We start from the raw sequence: 23,740 nt of genomic DNA on the forward strand, positions 1-23,740 counted from the left end.
GGAGGCTTCTAGGGGCATAGTTCAGTGTTTAATTTATTTCAAAGTAGGCCTACACATGCACACTTGTTGTAACAGGTAAAATTAAAAAAATATTAAAACTTTTAAAAGTTTATAAACTGTGTTATGTTTTGCGGCTCCAGACTCTTTTTCTTTAGTGGAAGAGGAGGCAAAATGGCTCTTTTGATAGTAAAGGTTGCTGACCCCTGTTTTAGTCACAATGTCAGTAGCACTCATTTTTGGCAAATGATGCAAGGTCCTTTGTAGTGGAAGCAAGATTATGGCCATTTGGTCAGCCATAAGAAATATTTCTTCCATTAAAAAGAATACAAACAAAGGTAAATTTAGCCATGCTACCTGATTACTTCTAGGTCCCCTAAATGTTTCAAGTTGTGGTTAGCAAACCAGTCAAAATCATCCCAGCAAACGTTTGTTAAGCAAGAGGTCAAAACTACAGAATCAAATATGAATCAGAGACATAGTAAGAGCGGGAGAAATCCACAACAAGAACATTGCATAGTGCACACATTTTACTATTGTAAGGAAAACTTTAGGCACATAAAAAAATCAGGTGGTGCCATTGCTGACCTCCTTGTAATAATGTTACAAGCCTCTGGTCTCTACTCACTAAACCAGAAAAAGTTTAAAGCTAACAATAATAGGAAAGAATATGTTCTAGAGGAAATGACCCAAAAAGCTACTTTGGTAGCTGCCAAGCATGATAAATATATGGGAGAGAAAGAAAGTGGCTTTTTTGGCATATTAATACTGTTAAAATCATAAACTACTTCTTTTTAAATAATCCAAAAGAAATTAAAACATAAAATTCTTATGCAATAACCGTTTTAGTCACATAAGTACCGTTAGTTTTATAAACAATAGAGCTATTTGAGCTTCTTACATCTAGATAATAAAGCTCAATTATCAAGACCATTCCATTGTTTTTACCAATCATTAGTGATAAGTTAGAGTCTCAATCCCGACGCATTTCGTCCATTTCGTGGCTTCCTCAATGGATATTTGAGACCAAGATTGCTTCATGTTGATTATGGTGGGAAGAGAAAAGTAGCATTTTAAATACAGCTACTCTACCTTCTAGATTATGAGCTTTAATATTCTATACATTTAAAGGAAGCCTATCACCAAGCAAATACAAAGACTACTATTTCTACCATTATATATGTGTGTGTATTTTACTTGCAGTTTTAATATATCTACAAATAAAAATGTATATAGAAAGTTTTATAGAAATACATAAAAATGTATTTTATTGCAGATATCAAGTTAAATGTATATCCATTATGACTTTTAAAGCAGAATTCCAGGTGCATATAAAAGAGCTCTGGTACTTAAATTCTAAGAACTAACAAAGAACAGCCTAGGATAGTATAGTACCTAATATGTATGTGACAGGCTGAGCTCTACAAAACCATAAGCAAAGATTCACGCTGCATTATTTAGCCTTGCTTGCTGTCATATTCCCTAATTTTTCATTTTTATAGAGTTTCCCTGCAGTGGGGAAATTGGCAGATTAAAATCTTAATTCGAACATTGGTAAATGTGTGTGCCACAATAAATTAACCAAGATTAAGCACTTTGGGTCTTTGAAGTGTGAAAAATCTTTATATTATTGTTATTAGGATTTATAATTTACATTAACGCAGTGCTAAACTAAGACATTATGTAAGCTGAACTCATTGTAAAGAACGCTGATTGCCTGGCTGTAAAGCTAAAATTTTGGTGTCAGTGGTTGTAGTCATACACTTAAAACATGCATGCAGGTAACAATGACAAGTTATGTGACAATTAGCTGAACACCTGAGCTGTACTTTCATTCTGGGTCAGTGATGTAGAAAGAATTAGGAGTTAAAGACCAATCAGTATATTTTAAAACATGTCAGCAATGGCAGTTTACATAATTTCCCAGTATAGTTTAGTTTATAGAATAGGTAATGCAGATATTGGAAAAATGGAAATGGCTCATAGACTAGTAAAAGTGCAGGCACATCTGGCTTGTAAATGTGTAAGATGTGATGACTACAATTTATCATAAAGCCACAGAGCAATTTAATGAATATTGCTTTAAATTTAGAGCCAGGGCATCACTAGGAGCCTCTAGGGACATATGAAAAGATCGGGGATGTCATAGTTATAACTCTTTCTGAAGACTAATTTCATCTGTATAATAAACTGGCACCTGGCCCTCAACCTTTAGGCTCTTTCTGGTCACTCACATCCTCCCCAGGAGACTATTCCCATGAGACTCCTGTAATCACTTAGCAAACCCAAGGAGGGGTAAAATGCATCAACCATATTTAGTATGACCACCATCATTCATTTACTTACCTGCATAACAGGTGTCCCTCTCAGATGTGAGAAAAACATCCCCACGTTTAAAGTTCCCCAAATGTCTGGTAACATATCTCTATGCCGAAATCTGAATGTTCAACGCATATAGCAATGACGGCAACACTATCTTCAGTCCCACTGAATCCTGTGCCATCATGGATGTTTCCTGGTGCCTTCTTCCTCTATTTCTTCTTCTAAGCACAATACAAGTCAGCAAAAAATCCTGTGCATGCAAGGGACAGCACATCACAAAAGAAATCTGAAGATCCAGACATGGCAAGCATGCAGGAATTTAGGGACACAATGAATATTCAGGTATCCATCACCAATTTAACCACCTGGGCGTTACACTGAGGTCTAGATTTCTGTTCCAAAAGCGGTACACTGTTTTTCATAAAAATTTATTTTTTAAATTGTAGACCTGTAACTTACAGAAATATGTCCGAACAGGGTTCTAGTAGATATCATGAATATAAAAAATGTTTGAAACACACTATCATGTAAAAAAGAAAAAAAATACTTTTAATAAAATTAAATAAAAGATACAAAAATCAGCTTAAACAAGAATACATAAATAAATGAAAAATACTGAAAATGCGATAATTCGGTATACTGTATAGTAATATATTTTTCTAAAACACCTCCCTAGTGTGGTAAATTTTAAAACAACGTCACATACCTATAGACAAAACCACATAAATATATTTTGTATTATTTTGTATTGGATTGGATACAGGAATTTGTATTCAATCCAATACAAAATGAGAGTTTGAATTTACCAATTTCATACTTTGTATTTATTTTGAATTATTTTGTGTTGGATTGGATACAGGAGTTTGTATTCAATTCAATACAAAATGTGTTTGAATGAGTTTGAATTTGAATTTCCCGCACACGTGCCGACGTCATCGCCAAGGGACACGTACACGCTACGGACGGAGAAGAAGAAGCCGGCCGGCTTCTTCTTATCGGAGAAGGCACCCGACGCTGGAGAGGGAGATTGACGCTGGAGAACGACGCTGGAACACGAACACGACGCTGGATGATCACAGCGGGACCAGGTAAGTGATCGATAAACCCGAACTTTTCTCACTGTATTTTCATACAGTGAGAAAAGTTCGGGTTTATCAATAATTGTAATTTTTTTTAACACGAACCAAGGTCGGGTTTAGCGGTAGGGTGGTTAAATATTGGGGATAACTCAGCCCAGCTTGGCCGATACATTCTGCATACTGCAGCCACTTTTACTTGTTTAGAAGTACTTGTTCTCAATAGGTAGCTGGATAAAGCTTTTCCCTATCTCTCAGAATAATTTAGGCTGTCTTTGAACAAATCTAGGCAGCAGAGCTACGAGGGGGTGCTGAGAAGTTCCTGGCTTTGCCCAGAAAGAAGAGAGCCAGAGTTATGAAATAACTCAATTATTCAACATATTCCCCCCTGAGACTGATGCACTTGGTACAGTGTAGTTGCAGCTTTTCTAGACTGTTCAAATAAAAGTCCTTTGGTTAGGCCACAAACCAGCTCTCAGCAGCATGTTTGACGTCAGAAATGTCCTCAAAACGTTGCCCCTTCAGGTGTTTCTTCAAATTTGGGAACAGATAATAGTGCTTGGGGCCTGGTCAGGTGAGTAGAGGGGATGGTGGACCAATTAAAAACCCAGGGTTTTCAATTTGGCAGCCACAATGTTGGACGTGTGCGCAGGTGCATTGTCCTGCAAAAAAAGCATCTCTTTGGTCAACTTTCCACAGCGTTTTGTCCTAATTGCCTCCTTCAGCTGACCCAGGAGGTTGGCATAATACTTTTTGGAGATACTAGAGCCCTGAGGTAGGTAGTCCACCAACAGAATACCGTCTTTGTCCCAGTAAAGGGACACCATGACTTTTTTGGCCGATTTCTGGGTCTGGAACTTCTTCGGCCACAGGGACCCGCTGTGGCGCCATTCCTTTGACTGTTCCTTGGTTTCAGGATCATAGATCTGGAGCCAGGTTTCATCCTCAATCACTAACCTAGCCAAAAAGTCCTGTGCAGCTTTCAAAATTGGCCAGACGGCTTTGGATGCTTCAACTCCTTCTTCTGATCGCAGTTCAAACATTTCGGCACCCACTTCGCTGAAAGCTTGTGCATGTCTAGGATAGTGGTGATAACAAACCCAACACACTCCCGTGAGATGTCAAGTATCTGGGCTATCTTTTTTGCGGATATTCGCCAGTCCTCAATGATCAGCTCATGGACAGCATCGCAGGTTGCCGGGTCAGTTGAGGTTGGGGGGCACCCACTGCGGGGCTCATCTTTAACGGTGAAATGACTAGTCTCGAAACGAGATATCCAGGCTTTGACAGTGCTGTAAGAAGGACACTTCTCCCCCAGTGTTTGTGACATCTCAGTGTGAATGTCCTTTGCTGATTTTGCCTGGAGAAACAAAAACTTCATGACGGCCCGTAACTCCAACAACGTAAAACTTGCTTGTGCCTCTGCCATCACAGCTTCTCACTAAAAGAAAAAACAGTTTTACGAATCACAAAGACCTGATATTTGCACAGTTACATACTAAGATATTAGGCTGTCATATGCCCCCACACTTATTTTTCTATTTCATCTGGAAGGGGGCAAAGCCAGGAACTTTCAGCACCCCCTCGTATATTTCCCCAGGACAAGAAAACTTCATTACTATTTACTTTTTACATTGACAAATGTTTTCCCTGTGATTGGACATTAACAAAGTAGCAGCATACTGAAGCTCATCCCTGCCAACACACATACATTACATGTAGCACACCTAACCTTTCAAGCATCACCAGGAAGAAAAAAAGGGTACCAGGTACCAAGGGTACCACTCACTAATCTGTAAAGACTTTCTGTTAAGATTTATATTAACAGAAAATAACAGGGATGGCTTTAGTGAAGCAGAGCTCTGGTGAAGACTTCCCAGATTTAGATTCCCTCTATGAATGCTATTTTTTCTTTTACTGCCCTCTCCAAAGCATCATATTACCAAGGTAAGATATCCAAGCAAAACAAGCCATGTTCAGGCTGGTGGACAGGAGGCTGAAAGAGACAGTTTACCCACTCCGCATGAATAAACTTTTTCTTAGATCACCAAAACAGTAGCCAAGAGAGCAAACCACAGGAATAGTTAATAGATAAAGGGATAAAACTTTAGTAAAGTATGTATATTTACATTTAAGACCAAAAAGAACAACTGAGGAAAAAAGAGGAACAGAAAAATTTGGGTATAGTCCCTCCAAATAAAAGTGGGAGCTATTTGTATGCATTTCTGTGTACTATATTTCAAAAACTTTAACCCAATAATTTTTTAAATCAATCAATTAATCAATCAATCTATGTAACTGATCAGAACTCATTTTGCACATTTTAACATACTACTAAACGTTGTTAAAAGTAGCCAGCAGAGGGCAATGGAAGATAAACTGTGGAATCTGTAAAACCAGATGATGTACCTAACAACTTCATTTAAACATGAAAAAAGCACATGTATTTTTCCTGATGAAATTCTTTTAAAGATGCTAGTAATATATATTGTAAAATTGCAGCTATTTGAATAATTCTTGTGGTGTGTTAGCTCAAAATTTTTATTTATCTTTGGAGATTTCAAGGAAGACCTTGTGTTTAGCGTTAGAACCCTTATGCTTGTTTGCTTATTAGTTGTGTGAATGTGAAAGGGTGTAAGAGCTTCTATAATAATTACCTGCTGTGTCTCAGGCTCACCCTACCATTCCAATGTCAATACTTATCAGGCATGTAGCCCTAGACGCCTGTCCTTAGCTTTCGCCTGCTATTGTAGCCCATTTGCTTTAAGGTTTAAAGTGATGTGCATTCAGAGATGCTTTACGGCATTCACTATGATGAGGATATGACTGAAAAAGATAGAAATGGTTTATCCTCATTGCTTGATGTTCCCAAAATAATCCATGAACACCCCCCTTCCTAATTTCCAATGTCCCTTGCCCTGTTTATTACTCAGGCCCAATCTTGTTTAGCCTTCTCAAAGCCCATTAATATAATTTTGGAAAATCAGGTACTATCCCCATATAAACCAAATCGTCTATTGAATGATTTAAAGCAGTGGCCGCCAACCTTTCGGACCTCACAGACCACTAAAATCATCATTTTAAATCCTGCGCATGCGCATGGAGCCATGTGTCACTTTCCCCAGAGTGACGTGAGGATGCCAGAACCCACCCACTCTCCCATGGCAGGCTCAGACTGCCCAGGTAATTTTTCTGTGGACCACCAAAATTTTCACACGGACCTCCAGTGGTTTGCGGATTGATTTAAAGTATTGGTTTTCCTTTGACTATTTGTTAACACGGTACTTGTGCCTAGGATTTGTATGCAAAGTTGGTGCCCTGGTCCCATTAGTTGACCCTGGTCTCCTCCATGTTCCCTTTTCCCCTTCTCCCTACAGCTTCATATTTTTGTTCTGGTAACTTTCTGATTTGTTGGTTCCCTTTGACCTATTGTTTTCTACTTTGCCTAGAAAGCATACGTGGGGTCTTACTTATGCCCATGTCCCTTTATGGCATCGGCATCTGTTCCGTTCCCCAGTAAGAGACCTATTTCATATGAACATTTTATTCTTTACCTCTGTCACATCTTCTCTGAGCCTATTTTGGGCTTCCAGATATCTCATGATACAACCTTGCTATGTCATATGGTCGCTATGTAGTGTTCTTTATATAGGTGTTCTCCAATGTTTGGCTTGTAGGTTACGCCATGTTCAGACTTATCTAAGTAAATGTTGTTTGCTTGTTTGTTGTTATGTTACTGTACATTTCTTATCTGCCCTTAACTTTCAATAAAAAGTCATTAAAAATAAAGTATTTTCATTAAAATAAATCTTGACTGCTTAGTCAACCAAATGCAGCCCCACCCAACTTTTATTATTAAATAAAGTAAGCCTTGCACTGGAAAATGTTTCACTTTGTCAGCCCATGTCAAAATACTACAATAAGTGAAAATAAAGTCTAGTAGAAAAAAAAACAATTAAATATTATATTAATATTACTGGCAACATCACACTTCTCCTGGTGAGATTACATAAATGTGAAGTACTCCAAATATAGCAGTGCTGCATCATTTTATGGGATCATTGAGAAAACCAGGGGTATGAAAAGTACATTTATTAACTTTTTTCTACATTTTAGTTATAGATTTTTGCCATCATTTGGGCTAGTGGGTAGTAAATAAGCAGGTCCATCCTAATGTATTCACCAGTACCAAAATTGTAAATTGTACATTGCTAGGTACCAACTGCGTACTAATGAAATGCTTTAGTGTAGCATTTCCTGCTGCAAAAAAAATATAGCAGCCAGTTTATTATAAATGTCTAATATTAGTTCAACCTGTTTTGCTTTAACGTTTTAACACAAGTCAAATTGTATGCATTGTAAACACATGCGACATCCAAACATTTGTGTAGACTAACCCTTAATGAGTTAACCAGCCATGAGAAATGATCCAGTTGATGGGATTTTACTCACTAATCTGACTCTTGGTTTAGGCAAGAAAAGGAAACCATTTCTCATCTCTGTAGCTAGAGATCATATAGCAACAAATAAAAGGGTTATTATACCTGTACAGGGTCAAAGTCTATGGATCAGAAGATTATAGTATTATAAGAGATTACAAAATCACTCCATTATGTGAGCCAGTCTGTTTCCAAGCAGAAACTAGCAGGGTGCTACACACTATAAAACTCACAAATAAGACTCCCTCTGGCATCAGTCTGCCGGTCTTATGACAGGTCAGCTGTTAGTGACATCAGCCTTGTTAGATCACATGTCTAAACCTTTGCTTTATGACTTATGTCTTTGTTACAGATAAAACTCTTAAATGACAATCAGCCTATGCTTAAGTCTGCTGTAGAAAATCAAATCTGGAATCCACGGGTTGCCATCACTTGTGCTAATCAAAGTAACTAGCAAGGCACTTATGTTCTGTCTAGAAGGCTCTTTGAGCAACATCCTTATGACAGAGAAGCTAAATGGCCAAACAGCAACAGAAGCCTCTTGATGCATTCAAGTTGTATTTTTTCCCATTATGAAAAATGAAAAAAAAAAAAAAAGGATTTAAGAAACAAAGGACATAAAAAAAATAACTCTAATAATTTTGTGCCTTAGAGTTATATAGTATAGGTCAATAATGTAGAATCGCATATAAAGAGTAATAAAGGCCAGAGGTTGGGTACAGGTAGTTTGTGCATATACATCTTTCAAATATATAACATGAATTATTATTAGAATTGGAGGAAAAATAGCATTCTCCTTGTATAGATGACACGTTGCTGGCCCTTTATTTTGTATAGGAAATAAAACCCATGCTACAGCAATTAACACAGAAAATGTAAATACTGCACTAAAAAAAAGGTAAAAAGAAGTCTTTGTTAAATGACATACCATACCAAATTTATGGAACAAATATCAATTTACATCTGCTATGCTAGGAACTGATATAATAATGTACTGTGCAGTTTTAATTAAAATACCAAAGATTGGCATGCAGCTAAAATTTCTAGTCTTGGCTTTTCTTTTTCTGTATAAACAAGACAAAACCCCACAGTAAGCCAAGTTGCTTGGATTTTAGAGAATCTCAGGATTTGATTATTCGATATGAAATATTTTAAACATTTATGTTACACAATGCCTGAAAACAGCAACATGTATAAAACTTTACTAAATGTAACAATATGAATGAATGTATAATTCTGGAGAAGCCGCCATTGCCTCAAGATCAGTTGCTCCATTCTTTACATTTACACTGTTTTAGTACCTCCATATTGAACAGCTTGAAACAGCAAAGCTACTTGTTTTACAGAGAAGCCTGAAATAGATGAAGAGGTGTAATGCGCCTGGGCACACAAACCACAACCAACTCCAGATATCTTTCAATCAGGCTTTATTCAGTGTCATAAAGCACAGCAAGGGTTAAGTCCAAACAAGCAAAGTACAAGAGGGTAAGGCAAAGACAGGTCAAGAACAATCTGAGGTCAGGGCTGGCAGCAGGCAGAATGGTCAGTAACAATCCGAGGTCAGGGCAGGCAGAGTTCAAGCAGAGTCAACTTCAGACCAGGTCACTATGGAGATGACAAAAGCAGGTAAACTTAACCAACACAACGATGCACCCAAGCACACTGAGTTCACAGAGGCTTATAGCGGGCAATGGTGTACAGGACAGGCTCTCCTTAAATGGCCAGAGTGACCAATGGCCTTGCGCCACCTGGCGCCGTCTGATAGGAGACTAACTGAATCCCCTGCGGCCGATTGGCCACAGGGAATTCAAACTAACTATGTCCCGCCCCGGGGCGAGGCAGCCGAGTGCCACGCCCTCGGGGCGTACAAGAGGGACGCATTGTAGCACGCGCACCTCTTCCCACTAGGTCCCCTCGTCCCACTAGTCCCCTAGGACGTGCAGAGTGCTGAAAGCAGGAGATTCAGTAACCACATCTGAAGGGATGCTGCCTGGCTGAACAGTAGTTTGGCCAGGACGGATCCTTCTGCCTGCAGAGAGAGACAAGCTGCGAGTAGAGCAGCAGCCTCGGCCATGCTGCCTGCTACAGCGGCATCTCCCTCTGTGGCTGGGATCCCCAGGGACACCGTGGGCTCGCAGGACAGGTAAGTTCCTTACAAGAGGCTTGAGCGTTTTTCCCTGCATCTCAACAAATCTTACTAGGCAGTTGTGGCTAAAATGTTGGTTGGTCAACCTGACAATGGCTTTGAAAAAAAAAAGCCTCTAACTTTACACCTATTGATAGTGTTATTACACTATGAACAGGTCTGTGAAGGTTCTCATTTATGCAGGTCATTGTATACCTAGTATTAGTTTTTCACATTCAACTGGACTTGTTCTAGTAATCTTGAATAATTCTGCAACTATCCAGGCTGCTTCATTACAACTGATATAAAGTAGCTTGAAAAGCTGGGAAACATTACAAGTGCAGTTAAATGAGAATAACTACTATTAGATACCAGTTGGTATCCAGTAAAAATCTGAATGAATTTACAATGACTATTTATACACAGACATTGATTACAAAGAAGTTCTAGACTCTCCCCTACAGGTCTGGACACTTTCCCCCCAAATATCCTTAATTGGAACCTATGAGTGTATACCCTCCAATGTAAACTTTTGATCGGGCACATTGTAATTACACAACTGGGCACACACAATTACAAATTCTGCTAGGTATGTAAACCTGAGAGCATAACTCTATATATAATTTAAAAAAGCCCATTTAAAATCAACCAGTTATGTATGAGAAGCAAAATCATTAAACTGATATGGACACATAACAGGTTGTGGACTGATGTGTTTATTCTTTGAAAACTAATAAAGTGTTGTAGGCCCATAGAATATAATCAATGCCACTTGCACTACAGAAAAGGTAATACTCAGTACTGGAACAATGTACTGTCATGAAGAAAGAGTTGCACTAGAATTAAATATATTCACTACTAAGACACTATACACTTCAGCTTCTTTTTGGCTTTATTTTAAACAATAAAGATTTAAACAACAATAATAGTAAAATGTTTTATTGTCATCTTCAGACAGCAGAAAACATGATAATACAATCTAACAGTCTATCCTCATTTGTAAACTCAACAAAGTAAGCAAAATGAATCTCTAGAAATCATTATAAAAAATAATCTAGGGCTATATTCAAGTAAAACATAGTAACATAATCATTAGTGGTTTTTAGAAAATGAATACAAAGAATCGATTAAAAACCATTCTAAAAGGCTCAGAAAAGAAATAAAATCTACCTGATCAAATGAACGCTTTTTATGGCTGTGTGGATGCAGAAACAAAGCTTTTGGAGTAAACAGGCCCAAGTTCAAAACCCTACACACACTGGGCCGATTTGACAAGGATAACAATATATAGGAGGAGGGGTATCCTACTATGGCCAATCACATTTTTGCAATATTTTTAACTTTACCATAAAATGGCAGTTTGAATTTTTATGACCGAATTTCTTTTTATAAATATCCCTATTCAATTTACAAGGTCATGCTGAAGAAACCAACTAGTGCAAAGAAATGTGAAATAGCATAAATGGGGTGCTTTGGTTTAATATACAGAGCCATTATCTTCAGTAAACAGCAGTACAGCAATTTGTTTTTATCTTTTGTAAAGAGAAGACAAAATAAGGTTTGCAAACTGATTTGTATAGGTAACTGTATTTACTTCTGACATATTACACATAGGCCTGTATGTTCTTGAAACAATAGTTGCTTCCAGAAAAATACAATGAAGGAAAATGATACAGTAAAGAATAACCTAGTAAAATAGACCGATTAAATCACGCTAGTTTAACATAATAACTATTTCTTCAAGTACTGGAAAAGCAGAAATTAGTTTCTATAAAACCTTCAAAATCTAAGCTGTTTTTGAATGATTTTAATTGGCTACAAAGCCAGGAAAGTAAATTAAAGCTGCTTCACCGGTAAAGCTCTTAACTGCCCTATCCTGTAGTAATGACTTTCAGACCTACTTAGCATGAATGTGCTCAAAAAGCCACTGATTACGGAATCAAAGCTGTCATTCTGCAACTTGGCAGATATAAACCAGCTTTTATTAGCATAAATGAAAGATTGCTTTGAACAGCTCTCAATCATATGATTCACCAAATCAAGGTAATGCTTCCAGAGTCTGTAGGGCAGGCAGCATTCAAGCTAATCCAGGGGAACTAGAATTGGAACACGATGGATGTCAACACAATAACTTGCAATGATCTCCCTGGCACACTCAACAAAAATACCCACTCAATGTTAAAAGTCCTGTCAGAAAAGTACAGAGAAAATGTAATAACCACTTTATGGCAGTATAATGATAAATTCTGAAGTAGTTATGTATTGGGGGAATAACTCCCTAAGTGACCAGTGTAAGTGACAGTCAATAATGCATTCCTGACGTGCAACGTAGGCATTACAGATATACTATTTAAAGAATGCAACATAATATTAATGTATGCAGCATTCTGCAAAAAGCTTAGTTTTTCAGCTCATACATATGAATACTATTTACTATAAAACGACAACACTTCAAATTAAAAAAATAAGTATACCTCCATTAGGCCCCTTTATTTTATCTGAATATATACTGTATATTAAAACAGCTTCTTACTTGATATAATTTTGTCCTTATATGTTCCTGTATATGCAACATTTTCACAATCATGTTTTGTGTAGGCTAACATAAGAAGCATGAAAACTGGAAATAAAGAGCAGTGCAATGCAAAACAAAATGTAACAGGTTTTTAAAATTTAGAAAAGCTTGGTTTGCATTTCATAGCCACAGCCAGCTAACTGGACAGTGAGGGTGCATTACCACAATGACAAAGTAATTACTCTGCATTTTCCTCCTGCCAGCAAGCTTACATTATTAAAAATAACAAATGAACAAAGCAGTGGAAACTTTCTCACTCTGGTAACGCTTTATGTGGAGGATATCAGTAAAAGACAATATAAAGACAGACTTGATATAGTGATACTAGCTGCATCACACACACACTTTTACCATTAGTGTAGTTCCTGGAATACAGCAGCGTGGCAACAGCTGAAAATTTCTTTATGAAGAAGAAATGAACAAAACCACATTAGGTTATTACACAAATTTTCTTTTTTTTTTTTGTAAACCTTTACAGATTTAATAAAAAAAGGAGTAATCTAGAGTGAGCATGAATGTTTAAAGTACCAGTGTATATAGTGAGTCATTCATACTTTTCTAGCACTGAAAGGTCCATTTTGTATATACAACACTTGTGACATCAAGATCAAAATCTCCACGTCATTGCATAGAATGTGTCCATCCCAAGCTGAATACTGTATGCTCTAGTGCAAATCTTCTTGCCGTAGGATCTTTCAATTACTTTTATCCAGTATGTGTGTCAAGCTGGCATTTGATGTTTTTAACCTCTTGGCTGAAAACAAAAACAATAGCACAAAGCATTACAGTCATTTTTTATATTTGCTGAAAAATTAAAAAAGGCAATCATAATAAATATATTATTCATTGTAATTAGTCAATAAATGAGTACATGCAGCGTGCAGAACACCTTACAAGTATAAATATTACATAAGCTATTAAACATCACTGGGCAAGCACCTAGGTGTTGCTACTTATTTGGTGCAGAGTCATTAAGTTCTTGTGCCATTACCAGGGTCACTAAGTAATACATTTTAGAGATTCGGCGTATTGTTAGAGATTAGGATTCAGACACTTATTACGTCTTTTTTTGCGCATCTTACTCTTCTTTGTGAATAAAGCTTTGAAATTAGCAATTCAAATGTATCCTATTCATTACCTTATCATTTCAAAAATAATACCATTTATTTTATTGCAAATTGTTAACTGGAAATGTGTCATTATTACCCCAAAAGGCTTGACTAAAATGTATAGTGAGGTTAGAAATTCAGAAATCTGCCTGTCCTTGATCCCATACCACCACTGCTGACTTTTCACATTCCATTGAGCACTGAGCCAGCTGAGATGAACATGATATCATGGCTGCATGGCTCAACATTCTAGACAACAAAATTTAAACAGTCAGTAGAGCAAAATAAATAAAGTATCAGCGTTATGGCAACATTCCTGAGGCAATTCAGATTCTGAACAAGTAATCAGGAATCAAAATTAGCATCTTAACCATAATAAACTTTCAAATATAACAGTAGACTTGATACTGGCCAAAAAAAAAAAAAACATAGTAACATATGATAGTGAACTATAGTGAACCTTGCTCTACAGCAGGGGTGTCAAACTCACAGTGGGACAAAATTAAAAACAAAGTTGTGGGCCAACCTTGAAATTTATTGAAAAAATTGAGGAAGTTTTTCCTTCTCATTAGATATAAAAGCTTTTCATATGGAAACAAAGAGGTTTTGCTTCACATTCAATCTGGAACAAGCCTATAATAGGGAAAAGTTTTTTTTTTTATTTTATTTAAGAAAATATCCTATGCCTTTTTTTCTATTTGTAGCCTTCTGAGTTGCTAACCTTTTGCACAGGCTAACAATAAAAGGAAATTTCTTCTATGAAAATCCAACTATTGAAGACCATGCCTTGGAGTAGCAAGGAAAAGCACATAAAGAAAACATTTTTTCAAGGTCCAAGCCAGATACCTGGTATCTCTTCTTGGATGCTATTCATCAATGTTTGGGGTCAGGCTCTGAGCTGAGGAAATCATCAGGACTGAGTAAAGGTGTTCATCAGTAAGACGACTCTGTGCAATGTTTTGTTCATCTTCATCTTAGAATAGTTGCTCACACCGATATGTGCAGCCAAACATGGAGAGCAGTTGAGCAGCTTGGGTACGGAGCTGGGGCACTGTGTCAGGGATGTAGCATGGAAATTGTGCAGCGCCCACAGCGTCATACACTTGGATAACAGCAGGCTACGCACAGCCTGAGGCACCGCTATATGACAAAAGGCCATGGGTCACCAAGAAGCTCCTGTAACTCCAAAAGCCCCCTGGCACCTCCCACGTGTAGCTGAGGGGGAGTGCTGGAAATGCCAGAAGCGGCCAATGCGGGGATAAATCTTATGAGTGGCCCGCCACTGGAACTCCCTCTTCACTGAAATAGTGCAGCTACTACAACTCCCGGCATTACTTGCATCTATAAAACAGTCCAATGGTCTATAGATGCGAGTGATGCCGGAAATTGTAGCAGCTGTGCTATTTCAATGCAGCGGCAGGCCAACTGTGGTTCAAATTTTTGACAGCCCTGCTCTAGAGAAACATCAGGGATGGCATTGCTGACCTTGTTCAGAAAATGATAGTTGCCTGGCTGTTATCCAGATTCATTTCCTTTTGTGCTGTGGGCACATGGGTAGATTTTTTATCTCCAAATAATTATTGATCTGATAAAACATTCAAATCTAAAGTGACTGAAGTAAAATCTACTTCTGACTGACGGTTATTAACCAGTATATTCGACCAGACATGAAGTAATCAGATGTGTTGGTAAATCCCTATCGGAAGTAGACATACATGTTGTGTTGTGTGTACAAACTGCTGATTACATTCGACAGATTCCAGTCACTTTTTGTCTGGAAAAACTATGGCAAGGGCAGAATATTGTACACATGTATGCTAGGTCTATGCTATCATAGTCTTACTTGTCACAAGTGGCATTCCAGTTTCACAATTCTGAGTTCAAACCAAATATTTACCTAGGCTTTACCAAGTATTGCTTAGCAAAGAGATTCCACACTAAAAAGATTATATGGGATTTTTGTTGACCAATAGAATGAAAAGGTGTTATTTATCTGCATATTTACTTACATGTAATCCAAAAACTGAAGAACTAACTATTACAAATGATTTGTAGGTGATTTCCTCATCTTTGTTTATGCATATTGCAGATTTTATATACCTTTATGTGATACTTACCTATTATCAGCTTGCGCTTCTTCTGCTCAGAATGAAGGAAGCTGCTTAAGTAGAAAACAACAGGCAGAAATAGGATGAATGCTGAAACTGCAATCACTGGAACAGTGTCCGTACAGGGCAATGTGCAGTTGAATAATCCACTCCAAAGGCTACGAGTGCTGTTCATCTGGATTAACAACATGTAAAAGAGATCTTTGTTTTCATGTGTTTAAAAGATAACAAATGTGAAGCAAAAAGAGCCAGGAAGAATTGTATTAAAAAGTTTTTGATTATACACTGTCAGTACAAGGTGCAGAACAAAAAACATATAAAAGGGAAACAGACTGATGTTTTGAAGCTAACCCAGGGTTTGTCAACTGGTGGCAAAGCAACAGGTTTGCTTTACCCTCCAGTGATCAGCAGTGATCAGTGATCACATAGAAGTCCATGGTTCTGTGTAAACTAAGACTTCATCTACTTTTATGTTTTCAGAAGTAAACAGAACAAAAGGTAGACAAGTATATGCAGTTGTGGAGGTCAGTATTTACATGAAGATGTTGCTTCACTTTACCCTGGGCAAATCACATATTCACAACAAATTACTCTGACTGAATGCAATTATGAAATTTAGTATTTATTAGTTATTTTATAAATGTTATTTACAGTATAGTGCAGAACAGAATCCATGAGAGTTTAACAGTCAAATAATGAGGCCTCACTTCTGCAAAGATCAGATTCTATATAAAGCCATTGGCTAGGATGCAGCAAGTCTTGAATGCTGCCAAAACTGTAAAAGTAGTTGAGTTGTCCTGTTGATCCTTGGGAAAGTGTGACCTCTTTGTTTGACTGATGGTAGATGGTAGGTGTGCCTCTCTTGGCCTACACTGGCAGCTTGATACCTGGATACTGTATGTTCACCTGCAGCAGCATCATCATCATCATCATCTTCAACTCTACCGACACACTACATACTGTGTGTAGCATGTAATTTACATACCAAATTACAAATCGTTATTACTTACAGCATCTTCTATGTCAATGCACAGGCTGTTGTTATGTTCTAATTCAGTGTACTGTTCATTAAGCTTTTTGTAGCTCGTTTTACAAAGCTGGCAAACTTTTGAAAAATTGGCATGTTGATTTGGGAATGCTGATCCCTGTAAACAAAACAAAACCAAATTGCAGTTATTGAAACAGATGAGTATTCACCATTATCAATGTTAAAAAGTAAAGTAAAAATCCAACCACATGATAAATTAGAGAACAAGCTTAGAATTAGAATTTGTACTTTCTACAAAGACCAGACATGTTCTTCAGGGTGTGGATAGTTTAAAGTCCAAAGTACTGCATAAATTCCTTACAATAAACTTTATTTGGCCCTTTTCGTCTGTAAAATATACCATTAAAAGTATTTTCTTTTATCTTTTAATAAAAAAAAAATATATTAAAAAAACAATAGCATACTGTGCTCCCTGTGCATGCAAAACTACACAATTTTCCCCACCTATCTAAGGGCTGTAGAACCAGTTCACTATAAATTTTGTAAAAGAAGAGTGATGCTTTTGCTTTTTAAGGTAAAAGGTAACATGTAAAGTTCCCATATGTGATGGTGCTCAGGTACCAGTCACATGACTGGCAATATGAAATCACTCCACTTAGTGTCTGACAGAGGCTGGGATTTTGGATTTCATTACTAGCTGAAATTGAATGCTGGTAAGGCAAGTATAACTGAAGTGTTGGGGGCCCGTTAAAAAGACATTGTGACTTTGCTCTGCATTGGAAAAGTAGCAGTACCTCTTTACTCTCCAAAAGACCTATCACCACATTGTTAACAATATATAAAAGGGTGGCTAACCGATTTTACATTTTTGGGGGGAGGACCCCCTCTCCTTCTGCCACAGCTTCTTGGGATACATAAGTCACATATCCCAGGAGGCTGTGGGCTGCTTCTGCCTTTAGGGTGATGTTCCTGCATCAGTGAGCAAAGTTTAGAAAATGAGAGGAGATTGGAGAACTCAAAGCTCACAAGACAGATTGAACATATTTTATAAATATAGTGCTCTGGCATATTCAGGGTTATAAGGTACCAGTGATACCAATATATAAAGATGCAAAAACTAAACTAAAACAAGTAACCTTCATAATATCTACACTGATTGAAACTGTCTGACAAGCTGGAAACTGGTAAGACCAGTTGTACCTACATTTCCCTGTCATTTTCTAATATTTACCCTCTCTGTTCTCATACCCCACAAGTAACAAGGCTCTAACAAGACACTTACAAAGAACAAAATATCTACTAGAAACAAAATATCTAAAAAAAACAAAAAAAATCAGTCAGTATTAATTTCCCTTAAAATATATTTTGATAACCAAGTTAGAAGATTTACCTTGGTGACGTTAAAACATTGAATAAGGTCATCAAATGATTTCATAAATTCTGCTGTGCTATTCAGTACACTCGTATTGTTGGAATCCAGGCAACCTTAAGAAATTAAAGTAACATGCTGCAAGAAAACACTTTAACACTTTTGTGTACTATATTTAGAAGATGAACTGCATAAAAAATAAAACATAAAATATTAAAAACTAACCAACATCATGTCAACAGCCTTGACATTAATGATGAACTCCAGGCACAAAAACTTCCAATTAATTATACTGCTGTATAGCAACAAAAATATAAATCAACTGGTGTTGCTTCATTTGGAGTGTCCCAAAAAACATTGCAAAGGCAAGTATTGCTTTGTAAACGTTTCACTGCACAAATTGAGAGAGCAACAGTGACCAGTCTTCATTACAGGACGGTCCAGCACAGGGGCAAATTTTCACAGTGGACTGAACTCCACAGATCTGGAGCAAGAAGCTCATTAAGATTCAAGAATACACATGCCTTACTTTTAGACAATATTTGTTCATCCTGGTGTTCAGATTTAGGGCTAAAGAAGATGTTACAGTTACCCATGATGACATGGCTAATGTTATATGATTATGTGCAGAGAAGAAGCCTGGTGGTAAGAATAGTTGAAAATGCAATTGACCTAGGGAAGACATATTGTTAATTCACCAGTTAAAGCGAACTGTATTCACCTGATAGATTAAAGCTGTCCATTCGCTATTATTTTAAGTTGACATTTTAACATATAGCAGGCCCTGGGCACTGCAACCATGGGTGGGTGCTTAGTCAGGCAGGACTGCATTGGCAAGGTACATCCTAGTTTATTTACGGACCTATTAGGGAAAAGCCGTGAACTACAGTCAGGTTTTTATTGCTGCTATTTTATTCCCCATATTAGAGATATTCTTTTCCACTTGTCACTGGTAAAAAGGGAGGTTTTAAAAACAAAAGAACTATTTTTCAGTAGAGTGCATGTAAGGGTTAGAACCTGCATTTTGTGTATTTTTTCTGTACAGAAGATGTCCCACCCATTGCTGTCTAGTGAGCAGATGTCACCAGAAAGTAAAGAAAATCTTCCCTTTGGACAAAGAAAAAAAAATTACTTTCCCTCCTTATACAAGAAGCCCTGTTTGCTAAATAAGGTATTCTAGGAGAATACTAGATAAATAATGGAATAAATAAGCAAGTGATACTTACTTGAGCACTTAGAATCTGTCCACACATCATCAAAGAAATCTTTAAGAGCAACAATGACATGGACCCTGTCAGAGCGAAGCAGTGTGGTTGCACAGCTGATGGTGCTGCTGTTCTGCAAACAGTAAGGAAGGAGTAAATACGGACAGCTAAGATCTATTAACATTGTAAAATGAAAATATGAAAAAAGTCCTTTTATTCAATAAGGATTAAAACATTAACAGGGCACCAGACTACACCTAGGGGTTAATAAAACAAACCACTGCTACACAGAAGGCACTAAGTAGAGTCACATGCACCACAGAGGAAGACAGTAATGTTCCATATGATTTACTGGCAAACATGAAACCTCTGTTTTGTAACTTCCTCACTTCTTTTCACAGAAAACTGTGTTGTATTTGGAAACAAATTGTGTACTTTGAATTGACACTTTTTTTCTCCTGCAGACCAACATTTAAAAGATGGATAAAAACCATCTTAGCAGCAACTTTGTTTTGCTGCTTCTTCATTTGCCTTTAAGAAACAGTCCACATCTAATAAAAATGAAAATTTTAGTTACAGATGTAATTTGCTGTCCTGAATTACTCACATGGTGTATATGTGTTTAATGGACTCCAGTGGTAAGATCTCTTAGGTATCCACCTGGCCCTATTCAGGTCAGACGGGAGGTCTACCACTCCCAGGTTCTCAGCTCCTATGCACCTGGGAATGGAGGTTTTATTATGTTTTATGAACATTTTGTTATTGTTCTAGTAAGTATTTGTGTATCTCTTTACACATGTGGAAAATGTCATAAATAGTAGAAAAGAGAAGACTAGGTAGACTAGACTAGAGACTATGGTTTCCAAAAAAAGGGTTCCATCTTCTACTTAATCACTATTTGCAATAGGATGGAGTTTTCTTGTGGGTATTGATCCAAATGCTTTCTTGTACTGCAGAGCTGGGTTACCAATTATTAATCATATTTCTAATATTCTTAAGAGCTCCTGAAGGTGTTCAAAATGGATTGATGCATCCTTAAGCGAGTACATCTATGTTATAAATCAAGTTTATAGATGCTGCAAAATATAGAGTGAGATGACATCCAAGGAGATCTCCTCAGAAAGGGAGACTAGCATGAGGGCTGAGAGTCTGTGATTGTAGCGTCCGTCATAAAGCATCACTATTTATTACTGAGAAATAGTTGATATTGGTAATAGAGATGCTGCTTTAGTAAAACTGCCTCCCTGAACATATTCTCATAAGATGTTCCTCTTTGGTTTATTTTGAAGCCCAAATCTGGGCACATCGATTGATTTTTTAAATATTAGACATTTTTATTCTCTGCTGGCCATGCCAACAAGCAGCAGACAGAAGACAAGGTCTACCTTTGGCAGTAAAGAACTGAACCAGAATTTATAGAATTATGTCATCTCCGAGCCACCATCTCAGCCCAGGAAATAAATGAATTTTCCCTGAACAAAGATAGCTTGTCCTTGTGAAGGGAAAAAAGATGAAGGCATTCTCAGAGGGAGTGCTGTGATTTATGTGAGGAATAATTAATACCAGAGTGTTACACATTACATAGCAAACATGAAATCTATATCTGATGTGAGGTCCACTTTAGGTGATTTCTTTCCTAGAACAGCTAGGATTATTATTATTATAGTTAAAAATAAAAAGTATTTATATCGGGCCAACATATTACACAGTGCTGTATATTAAATAGGGGCTGCTAATGACAGATACAGGAGGAGGAGGAGAGGACCCTGTCCTGAAGAGCTTAAGGTGCGTACACACTTCCAATTTTTATCGTTCAAAATGAACGACGAACGAACGAACGATTGGGCAAAAATCATTCGGAAAAAAAGTAACCAACGACGCCGACGAACGAGGAAAGTCGTTGGAAACGATCGACCGGACCGGACCGGCAGATCGGACGACGATCGTTGACCATCTTTCGTGTGTACGATCGTTCGTTGATCGTCCATGGTCTGAGCATGCGTGACGAACGAACGTTCGTTCACTTCCTGTCGTGCACCTCACTCCCTCTATCGCTCAAACGATCGTATCTATTGTGTGTACAATATCTACGAACGATCGTGTCGTTATCTCTATGTGCAGGATCGGTGCTATACGATCGTTCGTAGATATCGTGCAGGATCGTTCGTCGTTCGTTTTCCAACGATAATAATTGGAAGTGTGTACGTAGCTTTACAAATCTAGGAGGTGAGGGAAGTAATACACAATAGGAGGGGATAAAAGAAATACATTGTAACAGTGTAACATAACAATAACAAACCTGTATAGGATTTCCAATCTTCTCCATGGTAGTTATGAGCTGTGCATATTCCCTATAGCAGTGCTGGCACACACGCACCGGCCATGCCATGCTCGCCAAGCAGTTACTTAGATCAGCACTATTGTTAGCAAACTCATGTAAGAGCTGCAGACAAATATTGGGGTCCACAGGGGGATCAGGGGCCAGGGAGTAAGCTGGGAGCAGGGACAGGGATAGCTGCTGTGCCCATGCAGACCTTGCCATCAGATCTGAGCTGTCTGCACTCTGGGGGTCATCAGGAAGCCACCCCATAACCACACAGCACTCACACAGCAACAAGGAAATGATCAGGGCTCTAACATTCATCATACTGACTGTCCTAGGGAGTCTACTCAGCTATAACAACCCCTAGAAATGGGATCTACACAATACAAACTATCATTAACCAACAAGCTCTGGCTGAATGTAACAACACGTGATTACACAAGACACTACAGTGAGCTACCTTCTATAGCCCCCCCGCTTCTATACACACAGTAACACAACACCACCTAATACATACATGTCACACGGCAAGCCTGCCAAACGTATAACACAACCCGACTCACTGACAGCAGCACAGCAGCACAGCGACACAACAACACAACACACACACAGGGTCAGCTGATCACTTCCTGTGCCCAGCACTTCCGTGTGCGCAGAGGGGGCGGGACAAGGGGCGGGGTCTTAGCACATAACCCTTTCCTATCCGCATAGAGCTGCATGGATGTCTTCTGGGGCTATAGGTCAGACAGCTGCAATTATTGTACAGGTATATCGCCATTGTATGAATGGACAATAAATGCTGGGAGCAGAACATGTAACACCTCATATACAATATGTATCCCTATTTAATGTACAGCGCTGCATAATATGTTGGCGCTATATAAATCCTGTTTAATAATAATAAATATTTGTTTTGGAATCACTTGTTAGCCGAAACAAAGCAAAAATTCAGCTCAACGTGGCTGTAGTTTCTTATCGCACATCGACTAATCCATTCGTTAGCCGAAGTTGAAATACAGTGGAAAAAAATCTTCGTTAGCTGAAAAATTTGTTAGCAGGGTCACTCGTTAGCGGAGGTATCACTGTTTCCGACACCCAGAGGAGGATCTGATAAAGATGGTGGCACCCATAACAGTGCGAATGTAAATAAATAATTGCGAATTAATCCAGCATTTTCTTGGCTTCTCTCTTCTTCACGGGGCTCACCATTCCATCCAACGACATCATCTTCTTTCTTCCAGGTTCTTCCTGATTGCTCTCCATCTCGCATTGTGCAGGCATGAGATCGGGTGATGTGTCTTCCCGAAAATATTAACCTCCTGGGCGGTTCATTTCTGCCTGGATTTATATGTCTTAAAGCAGTACATTGTCTTTCATGAAAATTTATTTTACAGTATAATATAATAGTATGAGTATATTACAGTTTGAAACACAAAATCATGTCAAAATAATCAATTAAATAAAAAATTTAATATTAAACTTTGACATGATTTTGTTTTTCAAACTTTATTATTATATTATCATATTATACTGGTAAATAAATTTTCATGAAAAACAATGTACTGCTTTTATAAATTCAGAGTATTGCATTTATTACAGTTATTTTGTATTGAATGCAATACAAAATAATTAGAAATTCCCTCAGCGCCCCTAGCAACAGCTGTACGCACCGACGTCCTCGGGAACTCCCAGGGAACGTCAGCGCACTAGCCGGGGGGCAGATCCTGGAAGAGGATGCGGGCAGAAGATGGCAGGACCCTGGAGGACATCGGGGGACGCTGATGGGACCAGGTAAGTGTTTTTATTTTTTTAACTACCCCGAGTGTGACTGGGGAAGTTAAAAAAAAAGTGCCAATCGCACTGCACATGTGTGAGATTAAATCCTTTTTTTTTACATTCTAGGAAAGCCACCTATGCCTGATTTTGGGCAGACGCAGAAGGAGCAACCCACAGCCTCCGGGGATATGTGACATCGGTATTATTATTATTATTATTATTATTATTAATAATAAACAGGATTTATATAGCGCCAACATATTACGCAGCGCCGTACATTAAATAGGGATTGCAAATGACAGACTAATACAGACAGTGATACAGGAGG

General features: G+C 37.9%; 1 protein-coding gene across 1 annotated transcript; it reads right to left on the reverse strand.

Moving 5' to 3' along the window:
- Nucleotides 1-10,882: 10,882 nt before the first annotated feature.
- OSTM1 (osteoclastogenesis associated transmembrane protein 1) lies at nucleotides 10,883-22,265 on the reverse strand. Its single transcript, XM_072408730.1, has 6 exons — nucleotides 21,613-22,265; nucleotides 19,335-19,446; nucleotides 18,130-18,224; nucleotides 16,762-16,896; nucleotides 15,761-15,926; nucleotides 10,883-13,288 (listed from the first exon to the last, which is right to left on the reverse strand). Exons 1-6 carry the CDS (start codon nucleotides 21,958-21,960, stop codon nucleotides 13,230-13,232), a joined length of 915 nt encoding a protein of 304 aa, XP_072264831.1. The 5' UTR covers nucleotides 21,961-22,265; the 3' UTR covers nucleotides 10,883-13,229.
- Between the last annotated feature and the right edge of the window lie 1,475 nt (nucleotides 22,266-23,740).

Source organism: Pyxicephalus adspersus, chromosome 4 (genome assembly GCF_032062135.1).
Source record: "Pyxicephalus adspersus chromosome 4, UCB_Pads_2.0, whole genome shotgun sequence".
NCBI lineage: Eukaryota > Metazoa > Chordata > Amphibia > Anura > Pyxicephalidae > Pyxicephalus > Pyxicephalus adspersus.